Below are 20222 nucleotides of genomic sequence, written 5' to 3'. Positions count from 1 at the left end.
TGAAGTGCTGTCCAGTGTTGGTAAGCACAAGCAGCCCGGGGTGGCCTCACAGGCATGCGACAGCCTCGTCAGGTGCGAGCCACGCTGCTGCTGGCTGTGAGCCCGGCGTCAGTGGATCAGCACCTTATTTGATGAACTCTAATTACCTACCCCGCAGTGCAATGGATGATTACATTTGCTTAAATTTACGTCCAGGGGCTTCGTTTAAATGTTGCTCTAAAGTGTCCTAAAGGCAAGAGATTGTTTCTGGATGGTGTTAAATGGGGGCAGTGATGAAACAAAAATTCCCTAGAGAATCATGTGCAGATTTAAGGAGGAAGCAAAAGTTATCAAGTGTCACTAAACAGAATTACACAAAAAATAAGGTGATATATTTATGGGCTGCCAGGGGTTGGGTTCAGACCCTGCACGTCCCTGGGGCCGTGGTTCCACATTCACCCATTCCGCGTTTGTAGAACATCACCATGAAGTATGAGACTTGATGCATTTACACGCTGTTTAAATTCTCCATTCTTAACATGTCATAAAAATGTCACACTGAGCCTACTCATGGAGCTTTTTTTTTAAGGTTTATTTTATTTATTTATAACCCCCCCCATTGTTTGCAGTTACTGTCTGCTCTCTGTGTCCATTTGCTGTGTGCTCTCTGTGTCTTGCTCATCTTCTCTTTAGGAGGCACCAGGAACCAAACCCAGTATCTCCCATGTGGAAGAGAGGTGCTCAATCACCCAAGTCACCTCAGCTCCTGGTTTGTTGTGTCTCTCATTTTCTTTCCTCTTTGTTTCTCTTTTGTTGCATCATCTTGTTGCATCAGCTCACCGCGTCTACCTGCTGCGCCAGCTTGCTGCACCAGCTTGCCTTCTCCAGGAGGCACCGGGAACCAAACCCGGAACCTCCCATGTGGTAGGCGGGAGCCCAATCACTTGAGCCACATCTGCTTCTCAATATAGAGAGAGCTTTTATTGTCTTTTGAAATATTTCTTTAAATTCTGAACTGCCTCAAATATGAATACTTTCTTTGATTTTGATATATATTGCTATAAAGCTTTGAATGTGTTACATTAATTTGTAATGACTAAACATATCCATTTTGTTAGAATATCCTGTAGTGTTAGATAGCAATATTTTAAAATGATTAACAGCTATTTAATGAGATTGCCTTGCTTTAATTTGATTATTCATCTGGCTAATTATTAGGAAATATAAAGGAAAATAGAATTGGAGAGCTACAGCATGTTTTTAGGTGGAAAAACTATTCTAACATTGTCTAGTTTATTTAAAGATTTAATGTAATTCTAATGGAAAAACTAATAGGACATTTTTGTGAAAATAAAGTCATTTTAAAGTTCCTTTGAAAAAACTGATAGATGAGAGTCTTAGGGATCTTGTAGGGAAAGATCAGTAAGAGGAGAATTATGAAATTTAGGGTGTGTGGCAGTAACGCTTCCAAGAGTGCTCAGACAAGGAGGGGCTTAAGTATAAAACCTAACAAAACATTCACAGAATCTGTTGGTTGAAAACCAGAAAATGCTGGTGAAGGAAATCAGAGTAGACCTAAATACTTAGAGAAGTGCACTCTGCCTGTGGACCCGAAGACTCAGCGTAGTAAAGATGTCTGTTCTCCCTAAATTGATCAAAACCCCATCGGGATTATTTGAAGACGTTGACCAGATGACTCTGAGACGTGTTTGGAGAGGCAAAGGAAATAGCATGGCCAAAGCCTTTTGAAAAGGAGAAGCAGGGTTGGAGGACTCACGACCTGATTTGGAAGACTGACTGCTAAGCTGCACTCATCAAGACGGTGTGGTGTTGGCAGAGGGAGAGGTCCATGGACGTACAGGACAGGATGGAGAGTCCAGGAGGAGACTCGCATCGCCGGCGGGTTCTTGGCAGAGGTGCACGATGGAGAGAGGCTGGTGTCCGGCCAGTGGTGTTGGAATGGATGGATGGTCATTGGCAAAAGAGTGAGCCTCAACCTAAAACTCATACTTTGTACAAAATTAATTCAAAGTAGATCATAGAACTAAATGTAAAACTTTAAACTTTAAACATTTTAGGGGAAAATATAGAAAATCTTCATGACCTGGAATTAGGTAAAGTGATGTTAGACGTGAAACCAAACAAGATCCATAAAAGAAAAAAAAATTAGTAAATTGGACTTCTTCAAAATTAAAAACTTTAGTTTTCCGCTTCTAGAATGGCAGCATGTCAGAGAAAAAGGACACTCCCTGGACACAGAGACTGATGATTGCAGGCAGGAAGTTTATTGGGAAGCGCTCCCAATGGAAGGGGTCTGAAGAGTGGACTTCAGCCAGCCGCAGACGGTGGGGTGTGACTTTACACAGTACATCGTTAGGCAGGGGAAGTGGATTTGGTCAACTTATGGCGCGTCTGCCTACCATGTAGGAGGTCCAGAGTTCGGACCCAGGGACTCCTGGCCCGTGTGGTGAGCCAGCCCACTGCGGTGCAGACGCACGCAGGGAGTGCCGTGCCACGCAAGAGTGTTCCCCGCGTGGAGGAGTCCCACGCACAGGGGATGCACCCTACCAGGAGAGCCGCCCCATGTGAAAAAGAGTACAGCCTGCCCAGGAGTGGTGCCACACATGCTGACACAGCAAGATGATGCGACAAAAAGAGACGCAGATTCCCGGTGCTGCTGACAAGAATGCAAGCGGACACAGAGAGCAGGCAATGGTGGTGGGGGAGGAGCGGCTAGGGGAGATAAATAAATAAGTAATAAAAATCTAAAATTGGGAAACGGACTTTGGCCCAGTGGTTAGGGCGTCCGTCTACCATATGGGAGGTCCGCGGTTCAAACCCCAGGCCTCCTTGACCCGTGTGGAGCTGGCCATGCGCAGCGCTGATGCGCGCAAGGAGTGCCGTGCCACGCAAGGGTGTCCCCCGCGTGGGGGAGCCCCACGCGCAAGGAGTGCGCCCGTGAGGAAAGCCGCCCAGCGTGAAAAGAAAGAGCAGCCTGCCCAGGAATGGCGCCACCCACACTTCCCGTGCCGCTGACGACAACAGAAGCGGACAAAGAAACAAGACACAGCAAATAGACACCAAGAACAGACAACCAGGGGAGGGGGGGAAATTAATTAAATAAATAAAATCTTAAAAAAAAAAAATCTAAAATTGAAAAAAAATAGGCAGGGATATGGAGTACAGCCTGGGGCTAAATTGACGGAGGGAATGGGCTCGGAGGCAGGAGATTCTTGGAATGTGGGTGGGTTGGTGATGGCTGGGCGGGAGCAGGCCCTTATCTGCTCCACTTTGTTCATTCTTGGGGGAGATGGGCCACCTCCTGGCCTGGAGGCCAGTGGCTTGGCGGTTATGGCTGGACGCTGGCTTTCTTCTATTTACATCGAGGGGTATTGATTTGGGCGCTTAGGACCTGTTAATCCTTGCAGACCTTGTAAGGGGGATCCTCTGACAGCCTGAGTAGCTCTGTGGACCTTCTCCCCAGAGAAACAACTATAAGTAATGAAAATTATTTTTTAAAAACCAACTATTTAATGTCTCTGGAGATTGCCCAGGGGTATATAACAAACAAAGAAACATTTATTCAAAAAAATCTACTGTCTCTATGAAAACATGAGTCTCTGGTGTTTGAACTGTGACCTGCCTCCTCCCTCCCCTAGCTCAGGGCAAAGGAAGCTTCGTTCGGGATGGTCAGGAAAGGGCCCCTCTTTCCTCAGCTCCCGGGTAGAGGACGTGGAGTCTCGCCGAGAGGGGCAGACCACCAGCTCCGAGTCGCGGAGCCTGAATTCCTGGCGAGGGGGACTGAGATGAGTCGTCCCTTCCTCCCCCTTCGTGGGCAGAGGCTCTGCTTAGGAGCAGCAGGTCGAGACTGCTGGGGCTGCTGCAGCATGGGGGTTCCACATGGGAGGGGCAAGCTGAGAAGAACAAAGGCTCTGCCCCTTCCCATCGCCCTGCTGTAAAGTAGGGTGTCGCTCCAAGAGAAGTGAGCCTCTGTCCTGCACAGTGTCCCCCCCGCTCTGGAGAAGGGACTCATATTTAGCCCCAAGGGAGAGGCAGGCCACAATAGCAAGATCGCCAAAGCTTTCCCCAAAGAAATTGACTTTACTTGAAACGGAGTGTGGAGAAGTTCATGCCTAAAGGTGCTCTTGAAAAGAGCGGAGATTTGGGGGGGGGGGCAGTAATCAAGAGGAGGCCTGGTAGCTCCCCTAGAGCAGCAAGCTAAACCATACATCTGCTAGCTTACCAGACAGAACCACGAAGGAGGAAGCTGGAAGGGCCACCCTGGAGTCAGAACAACAAACCACAGTGCTGCGCCTCGAAAGCTACCCCTGGAAAGGGGCCTGAATTTAACTGGATCAGGGAGTGAAGCACCGGGCATTGTTGAAAGCAGTGGAGCATGTGCTGGCAATCAGTGGAGCCTAACAGCTGGATGTAATATTAGCAGAATTAGCTTAACTGAGATTGGGGAAAGAGACAAAGAGCCCTGATGCCACGCTGCTGTCCCACGCTACAGTGCACATACCCAAGCTGTACCCTTTGATGAGTGACATCAGAGGATTCGTATGCTGGGGAAATCAAGTGCCCTAAAATAGTCTAGACAAGTCATTCAACAAGTAAACAAGCCTCAAGGGAGTAGGGGGAATCAGTGTGTACTGTATATGACTTAAAATGTCCAGTGTTCAACAAAAAATTAACAAGACATGCAAAGAAAAAGTAAGTGTAGCCCACACACTGGAAAAAAAGCAGGCAGTAGAACGTGCTGGGAGACACCCGGAAGTTGGATTTCACAGACAAATACAGTAAAGCAGCTCTTGTAAAGACTTTCAAAGAACTAAAGTAAATGATGTCAAATTGAAGAAAGCGATGATGACAATGTCTTATCAAATTGTGAGTGTCAGTAAATATTAAATTAATATTTATAAAAGAACCAAATGAGGAATTCTGGAGTTAAAAACTGCAGTCCCCGAAATGACTTTGACAGGAAGCTGTGAGGTCACCAGAGCTGCAGGCCTGTCCCAGGTCAGCTCGTTGACCAGTGTGATCATGGGGCTCAATGGTAGTTTTCAGCTGGCAGGAAAAAGCATCAGCGAGGACAGATGGCTAGAGATTGTGCCGGTGAAAACAAGAACGAAGAAAAGTGGGCAGAGCCTCTGAGAAGCAGGCTCACCCTTAAGTGCTCTGGTGTGTTAGTGGGAGTAGAGAAGAGTAGGAGAGAGCAGAGAGAAATACTTGAAGAAACAATGGTGAATACTTCCCAGGTTTGATGAATGAAGACATTTATCTCCACATCCTGGATCTCACCAGTCTCCAAGTAGGGTAAATGCAAAGAGAGCCACACCCAGCCATATCATGGTAAAAATGGTGAAAGCCAAAATAAAAATTTTTGCTCTTCAAAAGAATCTGTTGAAAGGATGAAAAGACAAGCCAGGCTGGGAGGAAATATTTGCAAATCACATATCCAACAAAGGTCTTACATCCTGAATATTTAAAGAGCTCTGTAAACTCAAAAGCAAGAGAACAAACCATCCGATGAGAAAATGGGAAAAAGACTTAAACAGATATTTCACCAAAAAATGATAATCAGATAGCAAATAAGCACCTGAAAAGAGGCTCATGATTTGGGAAACACACACCGCAGCTCTGATGGGACGAGAACACACATATTAGAGCAGCTGAGAACACGCTGCGGTGGCTTGTGGGAGAACTAGTCATTGTTTAAGGGATTTGCATGTTCCTTGTTTAAAAAGGCAAATAGAACATTCCATCTTCCAAATGTTTGTTGCTTCTAGTTTGCTGCTTTCTCCTGTTGCGTGTTTTTTCATTTTTCCTTTACTTTAACTTTATTGAAATAAAATATCTAGGATTCAGGGGTTCAAAATGTCATGGGGAAAGAACACGTAGAAGGAGGGGATTTCTAAAAATTCCTCCAAATCAGAAATATTAAAATTATGTATTAAAAAATGATACATTTGCTTAAAATATGAACAAATTCTCTTGTAATAATCTGCATTAATCCTGTCTTGTAATTTTTATAAAATTTATAAAATGGAAAATGAATTTGACAGAAAAGATTATTAATGAAACGGTTTCAAGTTGCTGCGTCAGGACTCCTATACGCTCTGAGCCCATCCCCACGTTCATCCCTTTGTGATTCTGTCGTTTGAGTATTTTTATTTCTCAGTATGAAGGCCTTGCTGCTCATGGAAGCGCCACCCGTGCTATTTTGTAAAGAAGAGAACCGATCGGCAGGTGCGTGCCTGCGTCCTCCTCGAAGTTTAAACAATAAACATTTATTATCATTTAAATAGAAACAGAAAGACAATATAGGGCAATTCTATCACTGGGGAAGAGAAGGGCCTATTAAAACAAGACATAATAAGTACAAAAGACAAGATTAATAAAGACTTGACCACATTAAAATGTTAACAGCCCGCGCTCGCCTCGGGCTTCCTTGGTGGCGCTGAACGCGCCCGTGGCAACGCCTGCGTAGCTCTTCTTGCTTCTGCCCTTGCGCCAGCGGGCCGCCCCCTGGGCCCTTCCCTGCCTCCTGCTCCACTCGCCCGCCCGTGGGGTGGCATTTGCTTGGTGGGGGGTGTGGCGAGTGGCTCCTGGCGGCATCGTTGGCGTCCTGCTGACACTGCCGCGCTGTGGTCTCCTCAGGCGCTTCCTGTCCCTGCTCTTTGAGAGGCTGGTGTTCTCCCAGCTCGGGCCTCTTTTTTCTTATTGACTTTTGAGTTCTTTAGATATTCTGAACCAATCCTTATCTTTTATTCACATTATCTTCTCCAACTTGTGGCTTATCTTGTGGAAAAGATGTTAACATTTTAATGTGGTCAAGTCTTTATTAATCTTGTCTTTTGTACTTTTTATGTCTTGTTTTAATAGGCCCTTCTCTTCCCCAGTGATAGAGATTGCCCTGTATTGTCTTTCTGTTTCTATTTAAATGATAATAAGTGTTTATTATTTAAAGCTGCTAAGTAGGGAAGCGGATGTGGCTAGAGCAGCTGGGCCCCTGCCTACCACAAGGGCGGTCCCGGGTTGGGTTCCTGGTGCCTCCTGAAGAAGACGAGCAGGACAGCCAGCCGACGTGAGGGGCTGGCACGGCAGGGCTGACACAACACGGTGACGTGACAGGATGACACCGTGACTTGACACGCCTGAGAGACTCAGTGAGAAAACACCGTGAGAGAGACCACCGGCGGAGCGGAGGTGGCTCGAGCGACTCGGCGCCTCCCTCCCAAACGGGAGGCCCCAGGTTCGGTCCCCAGTGTGTCCTAAAAAGAAGGGAGTGTAGACAAGGAGGGGGCATAAATAAATAAAAATAAAGTAAATCTTAAAAAAAAAAATTTTTTTTTAAAGCTGCTAAATTTTGGAGTAATTTGATATACAATAGATAACTAAAACAAATACATTAACAATATTAGAGTCTCCCCTTAAAATTATGTTTAACAGCATTATGCAATGCATTATTTCTTTCTCAAAGAGACACAATGTCCCTTTAACAAGAAAGGAAAAAATAACAGCTCTCTAATAAATGCAAAAATAAAGCTTCTAATCACTAAGGGCATTTGACTATTTCTAGTTCCGTGTACTGAAATAAAAAAAGATAGTATAGCTAATCAACACTAGCGTTTTCTTCCTTTGTGACTAGGTTACTTTCTATATTTACTGTGTTTGCTTTTTTTTCCCTCAGAAAAGTTGTAGGTTTTCAGAAAAATCATACAGAAAGTACAACATTTCTATACCCCCCACCCAGTGCACACTTTTCCTTATTATTAACAACTTGGCATTAGTAAAGTACCTTTGTTAAAACTGATGAAACAGTACTATATAATTGAACTATTAACTATAGGTCATAGTTTAGTTTTTTTTTTAAGATTTATTTATATTTATTTATTTCTCTCCCCTTCCCCCCCCCTCCATTGTCTGCTCTCTGTGTCCATTTGCTGTGTGTTCTTCTGTGTCCACTTGTATTCTTGTCATTGGCACCGGGAATCTGTGTCTCTTTTTGTTGTGTCATCTTGCTGCATCAGCTCTCCGTGTGTGCCACGCCACCCTGGGCAGCCTGCACTTGTTTTTCGTGCTGGGCAGCTCTCCTTACGGGGCGCACTTCTTGTGCATGGGGCTCCCCTATGCAGGGGACACCCCTGAATGACACGGCACTCCTTGCACACATCAGCACTGCGTGTGGGCCAGCTTATCACATGGGTCAGGAGACCCGGGGTTTGAACCTTGGACCTCCCATTGGTAGGCAGACGCCCTATCTGTTGAGCCTAATCCGCTTCCCCATAGTTTAGTTTTTTTCTGTTGTACAGTACTATGGCCATTTAGAATTTTTATATTGGTAACATATATACAACCTAACATCCCATGTTAACTGCTTTCAAATATATATTCTGTGTTTTCTTTTTTTAATGTATTTGTAATTGTGGTAAAATATACATAACATAAAAATCATTTAAGCCATTTTAATGGACAATTCTTTGACATTAGGTACATTGAGAATACGGTGAAACTTTCACCACTACCTATTTCCAGACCGTTCTCACCATACCAAACCAAAACTCATGCTCATTTAGCAATAACTGCCCATTCCCCACTCCCCTCAACCCTGCTATCCACTGTTCTGCTCACTATCTCAATGACCTTGTTTATTCTAAGTATTTCAGGTAACATTTGTCCGTTTGCTTCTGGCTCATGATGTCCCAGGGCTCATCCACGTTGTGGCATGTGCCAGCACTTCACGCCTTTGAATGGCTACTCATTCATTCCATTGTGTGGATTGATGAATTGTGCCTGCCTGTTCACCTGCTGATGGACACTGGGGCTGTTCCCACATTCTGCTGTTGTGATAATGCTGCAGTGAGCTTTGCTGTGCAGGTATCTGAGCTTTCAGTTTTCATGGGTATTTGTGTAGGAGTGAAATTGCTGTATCATATGACAATTCTGTGTTTAATTTTCTAAGGAGTCACCAAACTGTTTTCTGCAGTGGCTCCACCGTTTTACATTCCCATCAACATGTGTGACGGCTCCCGTTTCTCCATGTCCTCTGCAGCACTTGTTTTAGTTTTTTTTTCCACAATGGCCATCCTGCCAGGTGTAAAGTGCTATTTCATAGTTTTAATTTGCATTTCTCTAATGGCTAATGATGTAGAGTGTATTTTCTTATACTTATTCATCATTTGAATATCATCCTTGAAAAAATCTACTCAAATCCTTGGCCCACTTTTTAAAAATTTTTTTAATTTCTTTTTTTAGAGGGAAAGCTTTCATCCTTTCCCCATTGAGTACAATGTTGGCTATGAGTTTTTCATATTTGACTTTGATCATGTTGAGTAATTTTCCTTTTATTCCTATCTTTCCAAGCATTTTTAAAATCTTTTTTCCCTTCTTTTTTTGTTTTTTTTCCCTCTCTCTCTCTTTTTTTTAAATGTTACATTCAAAAAATATAAGAGATCCCCATATACCCCCCACCCCTTCACCCCACTCCTCCCACATCAACAACCTCTTTCATCATCGTGGGACATTCACTGCAGTTGGTGAATACATTTTGGAGCACTGCTGCACCGCGTGGATTATAGTTTACATTGTAGTTTACACTCTCCCCCAGTCCATCCAGTGGGCCATGGCAGGACACACAATGTCCAGCATCTGTCCCTGCAATACCACCCAGGACAACTCCAAGTGCTGAAAATGCCCCACACCGTATCTCTTCTTCCCTCTCCCTGCCCTCAGCAGCTACCGTAGCCACTTTCTCCACATCAATGCTACAATTTCTTCCATTACTAATCACAATTGTTCCATAGTAGAATATCAGTAAGTCCACTCTAATCCATACTCTATTCCTCCATCCTGTGGAACTCCAAGTGTTTTTATCAAGAAAGGATGCTGGATTTTGTCGAATGCCTTTTTTGCATCAATTGAGATCATCGTGTGGTTTTTTTCCCTTCAGTTTGTTAATGTGGTGTAGTACCTGGATTGATTTTCTTATGTTGAACCAGCCTTGCATACCAGGAATAGATACCACTTGGTCATGATGTATATGTCTTTTTTTTTTAATAGAGACTCTTTTTTTTTTTTTATTACTTTAAATTTTATTTCCACACATCCCCAATGACTCCCTGGTTTGTTTGCTGTTTTTGTTTGTTGTTTGTGCTCGTTGTCTGCTTTTTGCCAGTTTGTTTTTTCTTTAGGAGGCACTAGGAACCAAACTGGGACCTCCCATGTGGGAGGCGTGTGCCCAACTGCTTTAGCCACCTCCACTCCCTGTACATCTTTTGATATGCTGTTGGATTCAATTTGCAAGTATTTTGTTGAGGACTTTTGCATCTATTTTCATTAGGAAGATTGGTCTGTAATTTTCTTTTCTTGTAGTGTCTTTTTTTTTTTAAAGATTTTTATTTTATTTATTTCTCTCCCCTTCCCCCCCCCAGTTGTCTGTTCTCTGTGTCTATTTGCTGCATGTTCTTCTTTGTCCGCTTATGTTGTTGTCAGCGGCACGGCAATCTGTGTTTCTTTTTGTTGTGTCATCTTGCTGTGTCAGCGCTCCATGTGTGCGGCACCATTCCTGGGCAGGCTGCACTTTCTTTCGTGCTGGGCGGCTCTCCTTATGGTGTACACTCCTTGCGTGTGGGACTCGCCTACACGGGGGACACCCCTGCGTGGCAGGGCACTCCACACATCAGCACTACACGTGGGCCAGCTCCACACCGGTCAAGGAGGCCGGGGTTTGAACTGCGGACCTCCCATGTGGTAGACGGACGCCCTAACCACTGGGCCACGTCCGCTTCCCTTGTGTAGTGTCTTTATCTGGCTTTGGTATTAGGGTGGTGTTGGCTTCATAAAACTTGTTGCATAAATTTCTCTACTCTTCAGTTTTTTTGAAAGAGTTTAAACAGGATTGATGTTAATTATTTTTGAAATGCTTGCTAATTCATCTGTGAAACCATCTGTTCCTGGACTTTTCTTTGTTGGGAGGTTTTTAAAAAAATTTTTTCCCCCGCCCGCCACCCCCTGATACGGCTCCCTCGTCTGTCTGCTTGTTGTCTGCTCATTTTCCTCTAGAGGCGCTGGGAACAGAACCCAGGACCTCCCGTGTGGGAGGTGGGTGCCCAACTGCTTGGGCCACCTCCACTCCCCTGTTGGGAGATTTTGGATGACAGATTCAACCTCTTTAAATGTGATTGGTTTGTTAAGTTCTTGTATTTCTTGTAGTGTCAGTGTAGGTTATTTATGCATTTCTAGGAGTTTGTCCATTTCATCCAGGTTGTCTAGTTTGTTGACATATAGTTTCTCATAATATTCTCTTATCCTTTTTATTTCTGTAGGGTCAATCATAACTTCCCCCTTTCATTTCTGATTTTATTTATTTGTGTCTTCTCTCTCTTTCTCTAGCTAGGGGTTTCTTAGTTATATTAGTCTTCTCAAAGAACCAGCTTTTGGGTTTGTTGATTTTCTCTATTTGTGTGTATGTGTTCTATATTTCATTTATTTTTGCTCTAATCTTTATTATTTTTTTCCTTCTGACTGCTTTGGAAATGGTTTGCTGTTCTTATTCTAGTTTCTCTAGGTTAGTTAAGTTTTTGATTTTACCTCTTTTTATTTTTAAATTTTTTTAAGACTTTATTTTTTATTTATTTCTCTCCCCTTCTCCCCCTCCCCCCAGTTATCTGCTTTTATTTTTGTCAGCGGCTTCAGGAATCTGTGTCTCTTTTCTTTGTTGTGTCATCTTTCTATGTCAGCTCTCTGTGTGTGCAGTGCCACTCCTGGGCAGGCTGTGCTTTTTTCATGTGGGGCGGGTCTTTTTATGGGGTGCGCTTCTTGCGCGTGGGACTCCCCTAGGCGGGGGACACCCCTGCGTGGCACGGCGCTCCTTGTGCACATCGGCACTGTGCATGGGCCAGCCCACCACGCAGGCCTGGGTTTGAACCCTGGACCTCCCATGTGGTAGGCGGGCGCCCTATCCATTGGGCCAAATCTGCTTCCCTCTTCTTTTTAAATGTAGGCATTTAGTGCTATAAATTTCCCTCTCAAGACTGCCTTAAACTCATCTTCATATTTGAAGGACAGTTTCGCTGGATAAAGAGTTGTTGGGAGGCAGTTTTTCTCTTTTAGTATCCTAATTGTATCATACCACTGTCTTCTCGCCTCCATGGTTTCTGATGAGAAATCTGCACCTATTACTGTGTGTCCTTTGTGTGTGATGGTTTGCTTCTCCCTTGCTGGTCTGAGAATTTTCTCTTTGTCTTTGACATTTGACATTTTGAACAGTATGTTTCATGGAGTTGGTTTATTTGGATTTATTCCTGTTTCTGGGCTGTTGCACCTCCTTATTAGGCCCTTTCACTCCTTATTGTTTCCTTGCATGGTTTCTCTTCTCCACTTCTCTTGCTATAGCTTTGTTGATTTTACTAGTCTTCTCAGAGAACTGTCAGCTTTGTTGATTTTCTTTATTGTATCTTATCTATTTCCTAATTTCTGCCACCACCCTTTTGTATTCTTTGGGCGAAATTTTGTTCTTTTACTAACTTCTTATGCTGGACCTTAAAATCTTTACTTTTAGCCATTCTTTTCTCACATAAGCATTTAATGCTCTAAATATCCCACTTCAATGCCACTTCACTGCTACTCACAAGTTTTGAGATGTAATCATTTTATTCCATTTAGTTATAACATTTAATCTCCCTTATGATTTTTCCTTTGCCCTGTGTGTTATTTAGGGGTGCATGTGTTTATTTATAGATGTGCTTCATGTTACACTTGAACGTATTTACTTGCAAAGCCTTAGCATCACAGCCTAATCCCCCCTCACTGCTGGAGAGGTTAGTGGGATGCAACAACTTGTGTGGCCCTTGGACAAGTCAGGGCTGTAACTGTGCTTGCTCTTGGGGTGCCATCTCAGAAGCCGCGCTGGTGAGCAGGGCAGTCGGCTCACCCTCGTGCCTGCTGCGGGCTGCCTGGCTCACCTCCCCTGGCCGCTCCACCGAGGAGCAGTCCCAGGGCTCTGGCTTCCTCAGCACCCTGTTTCCTTTCCCTCAGCATGCTGGTCCAAGTAGGAGAAAGAAGAGATGCCTAGCTCTTTTTATCAATCCTCTTCAGCCTACTCTGATGGCTAACGTGTCAGGCTAACGTGTCATCTTGGCCAGGAAATGGTGCCCAGTTGTCTGGCCACACGAGCACTGGGCTAATTGTAATACAAGGACATCTCGTGGACCGTAATCATCGGTGAGCTGACTGCCTCTGTGGCTGGTTACACCTACAGTCACCTGAGGAGATGCCCTCTGCAGCGAGTGGTCTCACCGCATCAGGGGAAGGCCTTAAAAAGGGAAGTGACGTCAGCACTCAGAGAATCCCATCTCCGCTTCAGACACCAGAGTCTCCAGGGACTCATCGCGGACTTTCAGCTGCAGCCCCTGCTTGCAGCCTGCCCTGCGGGATTTGCACTTGTGCATCCCCACGGGCACGTGAGAGGACTTTATGAAGTCTCCTCCTGTTTACAGGATCTCCTCCCTGTCCTGTTCCCTGGAGAACCCCAGGACGCCTGCCGTTCCTGAGGCGAGCAATAGGCTGCTTGGTTTTGTTTTGTTTAATAATAGACTTTATTTTTTAGGGTATTTCTAGTTTTGCAGAAAAATTACTCACAGAGCACAGAGAGTTCCTATATCCCCCCGCTCCCCTCTCAGGCACGAGCCTCGTTGCACTCGGGGAGCCGGCGCTGATGCCCGGTCACTCACTAAGGCGTGTGGCTTCCTCCCGTCGCGCAGGTCTGAGAGTCTGACCCGTGATGTCATGTAGCCGGTGTCTGGGGTCACACGGGATCACTTCGCCGCCCTGGAAACACCCTGGGCTCACCCGCGCATCCCTCCCGCGCCCCTGGGGCCTTTGGCCTTCCCATCTTCGCTCTGGTTTTGCCTTTTCCAGAATGTTGCGTAGCTGGAACCAAGCATCGTGGAGACTGTCAGGCTTTGCTCACTGAGCAGCATGCACTCCAGCCTCCTCTGTCTTCTCGCAGCTTGTTCTTTTCCTTTTATCCCTGAATAACATTCCAGTGTGGGGGGTGGCTACAGTTTATCCATTTACCTCTCGAAGACCAAAGTTAAAATTTCCATTTTGTTTTTTTCTCTCAATTATTTTTTCACTATTGATTTTTAATTTATGCTATCGTCACCAGATACCTGTAGAATACCAGATTTGGGCGCCTTGTGGAGCCTTGCCCTCTGACCTTGCAGGCAGGTGTGGACTTGTGTACATGTCATTAGGCTGATTGTCCGTGGTGGCATTTGGACATCTGGGCCCTCGGCAGTGTTTTTCCCCCGCCTGGAGGGGTGGGGCTTGGGCAGGGGCAGCTGGACCCCTGCCGTGGTGGCAGCAGCGGCCTCATCCAGCTTCTAAAGCTTGTCGTCAGTTTCCACGGGAATCGAAGAAAGGAGTTTTTAGTGTGCAAAGGACGATTTCACTGGTTGAGGGGGTTTATCAAAGCAAGAAAGAATTTTCTGAAAAGTTAGCCTCAGCAGAGTGGCGACTCCTACTCGCCGGGTCGTTGGACCTACCCAGGTCAGCTGACAGGGAGGTGAGGACGGTCAGCACCACACCAGGGAACCGAGAGAGTCTACAACTGCAAGCAGAGGAATCGCATCCATCATCCATGCGGAATCTAAGCCCCTCTTGATCTAGAGGTGCAGTGGACATCACCATCCCAGGGTCCACAGGATGGAGGAATAAAATGTGGATTAGAGTGGACTTACTGACATTCCACTATAGAACTATTGTGACTAGTAATAGAGGAAATTGTGGCATTGAGGTGGAGAAAGTGACCACAGTAGCTGCTGAGGACAGGGAGAGGGAAGAAGAGATGAGACGTGGGGGCATTTTGGGGACTTTGAGTTGTCCTAAATGATATTGCAGGGTCAGATGCTGGACATTCTATATCCTGCCATAACCCACCGAATGCACTGGGGAAGAGTGTGAACTACAGGGTAAACTGTTATCCTCATGGTGCAGCAGTGCCCCAAAATGTGTTCACCAAGTGCGATGAATATGCCACAATGATGGGAGAGGTTGTTGGTGTGGGAGGAGTGGGGTGGGGGGTGGGGGGGTATATAAGAACCTCTTATATTTTTTCTATTTTTTATTTTATTTTATTTTTAAGTTTCTCTCCCCTCCCCCCCCCCCCGCCCCAGTTGTCTGTTCTCTGTGTCTATTTGCTGTGTGTTCTTCTTTGTCCACTTCTGTTGTTGTCAGCGGCATGGGAATCTGTGTTTCTTTTTGTTGCGTCATCTTGTTGTGTCACCTCTCCGTGTGTGTGGCACCATTTCTTTCGCGCTGGGCAGCTCTCCTTATGGGGCGCACTCCTTGTGTGTGGGGCTCCCCTACGCAGGGGACACCCCTGTGTGGCACGGCACTTCTTGCACGCATCAGCACTGCACATGGGCCAGCTCCACATGGGTCAAGGAGGCCTGGGGTTTGAACCGCGGACCTCCCATGTGGTAGGCGGACGCCCTAACCACTGGGCCAAGTCCGCCGCCCCTGCTTTTCCCTTTTATAGGATCTGGGTTTCTTGTTTAGAAAGATCTTCCTCACCTCGTGACTAGCCCTAGTGCTTTCAGGGTGTTTTGGTTTATTTTATGCTTGTAAAATAAGCAGCCTCCATTCTCGCCCCTAAACCGAGAGCCAGTTGCTCTGGGCCACGTGCTGAAGGGCCCACCGGTTCCCCACTGGCCTGGATGCCACTTTGGCCCGTCGCAGGCCTCTGCCCGGGCAGCGCTGCAGGGTTCCCGTGTTTGTTCCGGGCGCCGGCGGGCCCCACTCGGCCTTCTCTGTGGCCTCTGAAGGCAGGTGGGCTCTCCCTGACCAGATGAGTCTGTCGACCCGGGAGGCGGGCGTGCTTTTCCCTGCTCGGCGTGGGTGCGTTCGGGATTTCGGCGCTGAGCTCCTGTGGCTTGGGCACTCCTCCCAGGCAGCAGCTCCGCAGCGCCGTGGGGTGACGTGTAAGCGTCAGGGGCCGTTCATTCCTTGTGGCCTGTGCAGACCCAGAGGCCAGTGTCCTGGGGGTCAGCAGGACTGCTGGCCCTTCCTCCAGGCCCCCCTCAGTGCTGTCAGACTCCCCGGAATCTGAGCCGGCGGGACCCATAGTTTTCAGCCCGTGGCACAGAGTGCACAGTGCCTGGACCGACGGGGCCGTGGGTTTTACGCCCGAGACCGTATGTGGCGCTGCGCTCAGCCTGCCGCCCCCGAAATCCTAGTCCGCACCGCCAGCTGGGGGCCGCTGGTCAGCACAGGCGGCCCGGGGAGAGGCCGTGCTGGCTGCTGGCGAGCACTGGCCTCTCCCTTGCGTCTGCCCGGGTCCTGGCGCCTGCACACGAGCTCTCGGAACCCCCGGCTCGCTCCACTCGCTCCCGGGCGCTGGCCGCCTCCCTGCCGCGTCACGCGCGTCTCCTAGCACTTCCTCCCTCCGTGTTCAGGACGCGCTGTCCTTGAACTGCTGGGCGCGACGTGGCAGCAGGGGGGCTCTACTCCGCGTTTCTGGTGCAGGTGGCCCCTGGGCGTGTGCGCTGCCCGCCGCCCTCCTTCCTTGGCGCCTGCCGCAGCGCAGCCCAGCCACCAGCCGCTCCTTCACTTTGCTCCACTCCCTGTCCTTCCTTTTGTTTTTCGTTAGGTGCCAGGGCCGGGCCTTGAACCTGGACATGGTATGGGGGAGACTGGCGCTCAACCCCCGAGCACAGCAGCTCCCGAGTTGTTTTTTCCATTTGTTTTGCTGGTTGTTGTTTTTCATTAAAGATTTATCTATTATTTTATTTATTTCTCGCCCCCCCCCCCCCGCCGTCCTCTCTCCGTGTCCACTCACTGTGCGTTCTTCTGCGTCTGCTGATACTTCACTAGGCAGCTCTGGGACCCTCCAGAACGGGAGAGGCGACCACTCCCCGCGCCCCCTCAGCTCCCTGGTCTGCTGTGTCTCCCTTTGTGCACCATCCTGCTGCTGCACCTCTGCGCATGGGCCAGCACTCCTGTGCGGGCAGCACTCTGCGCAGTCCAGCTCTCCACATGGGCCAGCTCGCCTTCACCAGGAGGCCCTGGGCATCGAACCCTGGGCTCCTGTATGGTAGACAGGAGTCCAGTTGCTTGAGCCACATCTGCTTCCCTGTTGTTTGTTTTTGTTTTTAGAGGCTCCGGGAACTGAACCCGGGACCTTCTGTGTCGGAGGCGGATGCTCAGCCACTTGAGTCTCCTCTGCTCCCCGCTCCACCCCCTTCTGGCTCCTGGGCTGAGACCTTTCCGGGGCCCCCGACTGCGTGTCCCCCCTCTCTGCTCTTACTGGTCGGCTCAGACGCCCTCCTTGAGTGAGTGATCCCAGGCCCCTGCCTGCGCCGGGGCTCGGCCACAGCTCGTCCTCCTCATGCGAGGCGTTATCTCCTGCTCCTATCCGGCGGCCCCGGCGCGTCTGCTGCGGCACCTGGACCCGGCGCGCTGGTGACGCTGTTTCTCGTCTGGTCCCACTGGTGTCCTGCGGCCTTGAGAGTCTTTTCTGTGATTTTAAGGAGTTTGGGGGTGAAAAAGGGTTGTGCTTTGAGCGCAGCTTTCCATCTCGATGCTCTTCAACCAGGGGACCGTGGCCTCTGTTCAGCGGGCGCAGCGAGGACGCGGCGCTGGTGTCCATCGGTGAAAACGTCATGCGATTGTGCCTTTCTTCCCCAGAGTGGCCCCGTCCGGCTTTTTGTACCTTACAAAAGGCGCAAGAAGGAGAACGAAATGCCCACAACGCCGGTGAAGAAGGATTCTCCCAAAAACATCACGTTGCTCCCAGCTACGGCGGCTGCCACCTGTAAGTTTCCTGAGAGCTTCGAGCATGTTCTTTATCTTGCGGTCTGACCGTCAGCGTTTACCTGCTTTTGCTGTGAATTCAAGTGAGTTCTGTGGGCTGGAAGGACGGACACAGCTCTGCTCCTTCCTTCCCGGACGTGCCTTCACGTCTTGCTGTGTCCTGGGGGCCCTGGGCTGCCAGGTCTCCCGCCTCGCGCGCTCTTCATTTACCCAAGAAGTGGCCCGAGCTGGGACGTCGCCTACTTGGGCCCGCGGTCTCCCTGGTGCTGGGAACGGTGCGACAGGCCCTTCTGACCGAGCAGCTCCCCCTCTGGAGGGCGTCTCGTGCGTGTTTCTAGAGAAACAGATGAGGCGGCCGATGCCTGGAGACCCCTGCCCGCTGCCCGCTGCCCGGGGAGGCCTCTAGTCGGGACTTGCTCTGCTTTCAGAGTTGGCAGCTTTCGAAATGCTCTCTCGTTGATGTGGAACAGATGCGGTGGTTTGGGCAAGGGGAAGGAAGAAAAAGACCCAGCTTTTATTTTAACCACAGAGTGGGGGGAGATGACGTAGGGCCGGGGAGCGCGGCAGGGGACGTCTATTGGTGATGCGGCTGTGCTGGGGCGTCGGGTTCCGCCCCGCAGGGCACGTGCTCGGGAGGCCTGAGCCCGTGGGTGTGAATCAAGGACGGCGATGCGCTTGGGCTGGCCGAGGGCCGCTCAGGCACGTGGGGGAGGATGCGCTTCTTAATCTAAACCACAAAGAGCATTTGTAATTGTCTGGCTCAGTGGTGCGTCCCCGGGGTTCCAGGCTCGAGCCTGTGGGCGAGTGGGGGGAAGCTCCCAGCGCCGGCGCGGGGGCCGGGGTCAGCGCTGCCTCCTCCCCGCAGTCACCGTGAGCCCCTCAGGACAGATCACGACCTCTGGAGCACTGACCTTTGACCGGACGTCCGCCGTGGAGGCCACTGCCGTCATATCAGAGAGCCCCGCGCAGGGCGATGTCTTCGCGGGAGCCACAGGTGCGTCTCAGCCCCGGGCAGGGAGGCCTCGCCTCCGGCGTGCCGGCCAGAGCCACAGGCGCTGCTGCCCCAGGCGGGTGCTGGCCCTGAGCAGGGCTGTGCCCGCTGGTAGGGGTGGCGCAGGCGTTCAGCGGGCTTGCTGGGGCAGGGCCTGGGGGAGAAGAGCTGCGGGCCGGCGGGAGGGGCTTGGCGGACACGGGCCTGAGATGTCAGAAGGCGCGACCTCGCGAGCAGTCAGTGGACGCTTCCCCAGCAGGTGGCACCCACTGACGCTCGGGGGCCGAGGTGCGGCCGGGTGGGCCCGAGCAGGGGTGAGCAGGGCGGGCACCCCTCCTGGGGGCCGCAGGTCCTCGCAGAGCGCTGGGGGCTCGGCTGGGGCGGGGTGGCGTGAGCTCAGGCCAGGGGCCCCAGGACAGCCCGTGAGAAACTCTGGGGAGGGTGTCCCCAGGGAGGGCAGGAGAGGGCGGGGTGGGCCTCGAGCGGGCGCAGGCCAGGAGGGAGCACACAGGCCTTTCCAACGCGAGTCCGTGGGGTGGCGGGCCCTGGGCCCAGGCAGCTCCCCTGGCACCTAGCGGGGGGCTGGGAGGGGCCCCCCAGCTCCTCCACTGCGGCTCGGGGATGTGCAGGTGGCCTGCCCCCTCCCCCAGAGGCCAGAGTGTCCACCAGGGAGAACTACTGGCTCGGGCCGAACATGGCTGTGCAGGTTTAGCATTTGGGCGGCTTGAATTCCGTCAGGTGCCACTTTTCCATCCTTGTGTCCTTGGTCCTTTGGGCCAGCCGTGGCCAGCTTGGTCTGTAGGCCAGACCTACCAGCCTCCGTCGTGAGCCAGGTTTTCCTGGAGATGGCCACGCGCTGCCTCCTGCGTTGCCCGCGGCGCCTTTGCTGCTGCAGCAGGAGGTGGACCCGCCGAGGCCGGCCGAGGGTCCGCGGGCTGGAGGCTCCTCGTGTCCGCCGGCCCTGCTGCAGGTCGTGTGAACTCAGGAGCAACCTAATAAGGCACAGGTGAAGCTAATTTTTATGGTATATTTATTCCACCCAGTGTGGCCCAGATAGCATCAGTTCAGACCAGCCTTGTTCCCAGGGCTCGTGAGCCCCTGATCAGGAGCAGCTGCGCATTGGGGCAGCGCAGCTGCAGCTGCAGGCATGCGCTCTGCAGCCAGCCACGGCCCGTGCTGCCCTGCTGCTCCCCCCACAGTCCAGGAAGCAGGCGTGCAGCCCCCGTGCAGGGGAAGCCATCCGGAGCCGCACTATCCCGGGTACCAGGACAGCTGTCACATGGCGCCGTTTCCAGAAGCGGCGCTGCCCACCTCTCATCCTAAAATAGGTAAGTTTGGACGAAACCACCCTCTGGCAGGAGGTCCCCTAGAACTGCCTTCTCACGAAGGAGCTTCTGAGTGACGTAGGGAAATCGGGCTTCTCTTGTGTGGGTTT

General features: G+C 49.9%; 1 protein-coding gene across 4 annotated transcripts in view; it reads left to right on the top strand.

The window, feature by feature from the left end:
• The window catches only part of DEAF1 (DEAF1 transcription factor), a 56624-nt gene that overhangs the window by 22678 nt on the left and 13724 nt on the right, over window positions 1-20222 (top strand). For all 4 annotated transcript variants that reach the window (XR_009187450.2, XR_011649818.1, XM_012525645.4 and 1 more), the window contains exons 7-9: window positions 17671-17797; window positions 18662-18790; window positions 19987-20115. Coding sequence is in view for 2 of the 4 variants with exons in the window: in XM_012525645.4 (XP_012381099.2) it covers window positions 17671-17797; window positions 18662-18790; window positions 19987-20115 (385 nt within the window). In the remaining 2 variants the exon portion in view is untranslated. The remainder of the gene's footprint in view (window positions 1-17670; window positions 17798-18661; window positions 18791-19986; window positions 20116-20222) is intronic.

The sequence above is a fragment of the Dasypus novemcinctus genome, chromosome 10 (genome assembly GCF_030445035.2).
Source record: "Dasypus novemcinctus isolate mDasNov1 chromosome 10, mDasNov1.1.hap2, whole genome shotgun sequence".
Taxonomy (NCBI): domain Eukaryota; kingdom Metazoa; phylum Chordata; class Mammalia; order Cingulata; family Dasypodidae; genus Dasypus; species Dasypus novemcinctus.
Note: the sequence above shows the minus strand (reverse complement) of the source record. Positions and strands in the feature narration are given on the sequence as shown.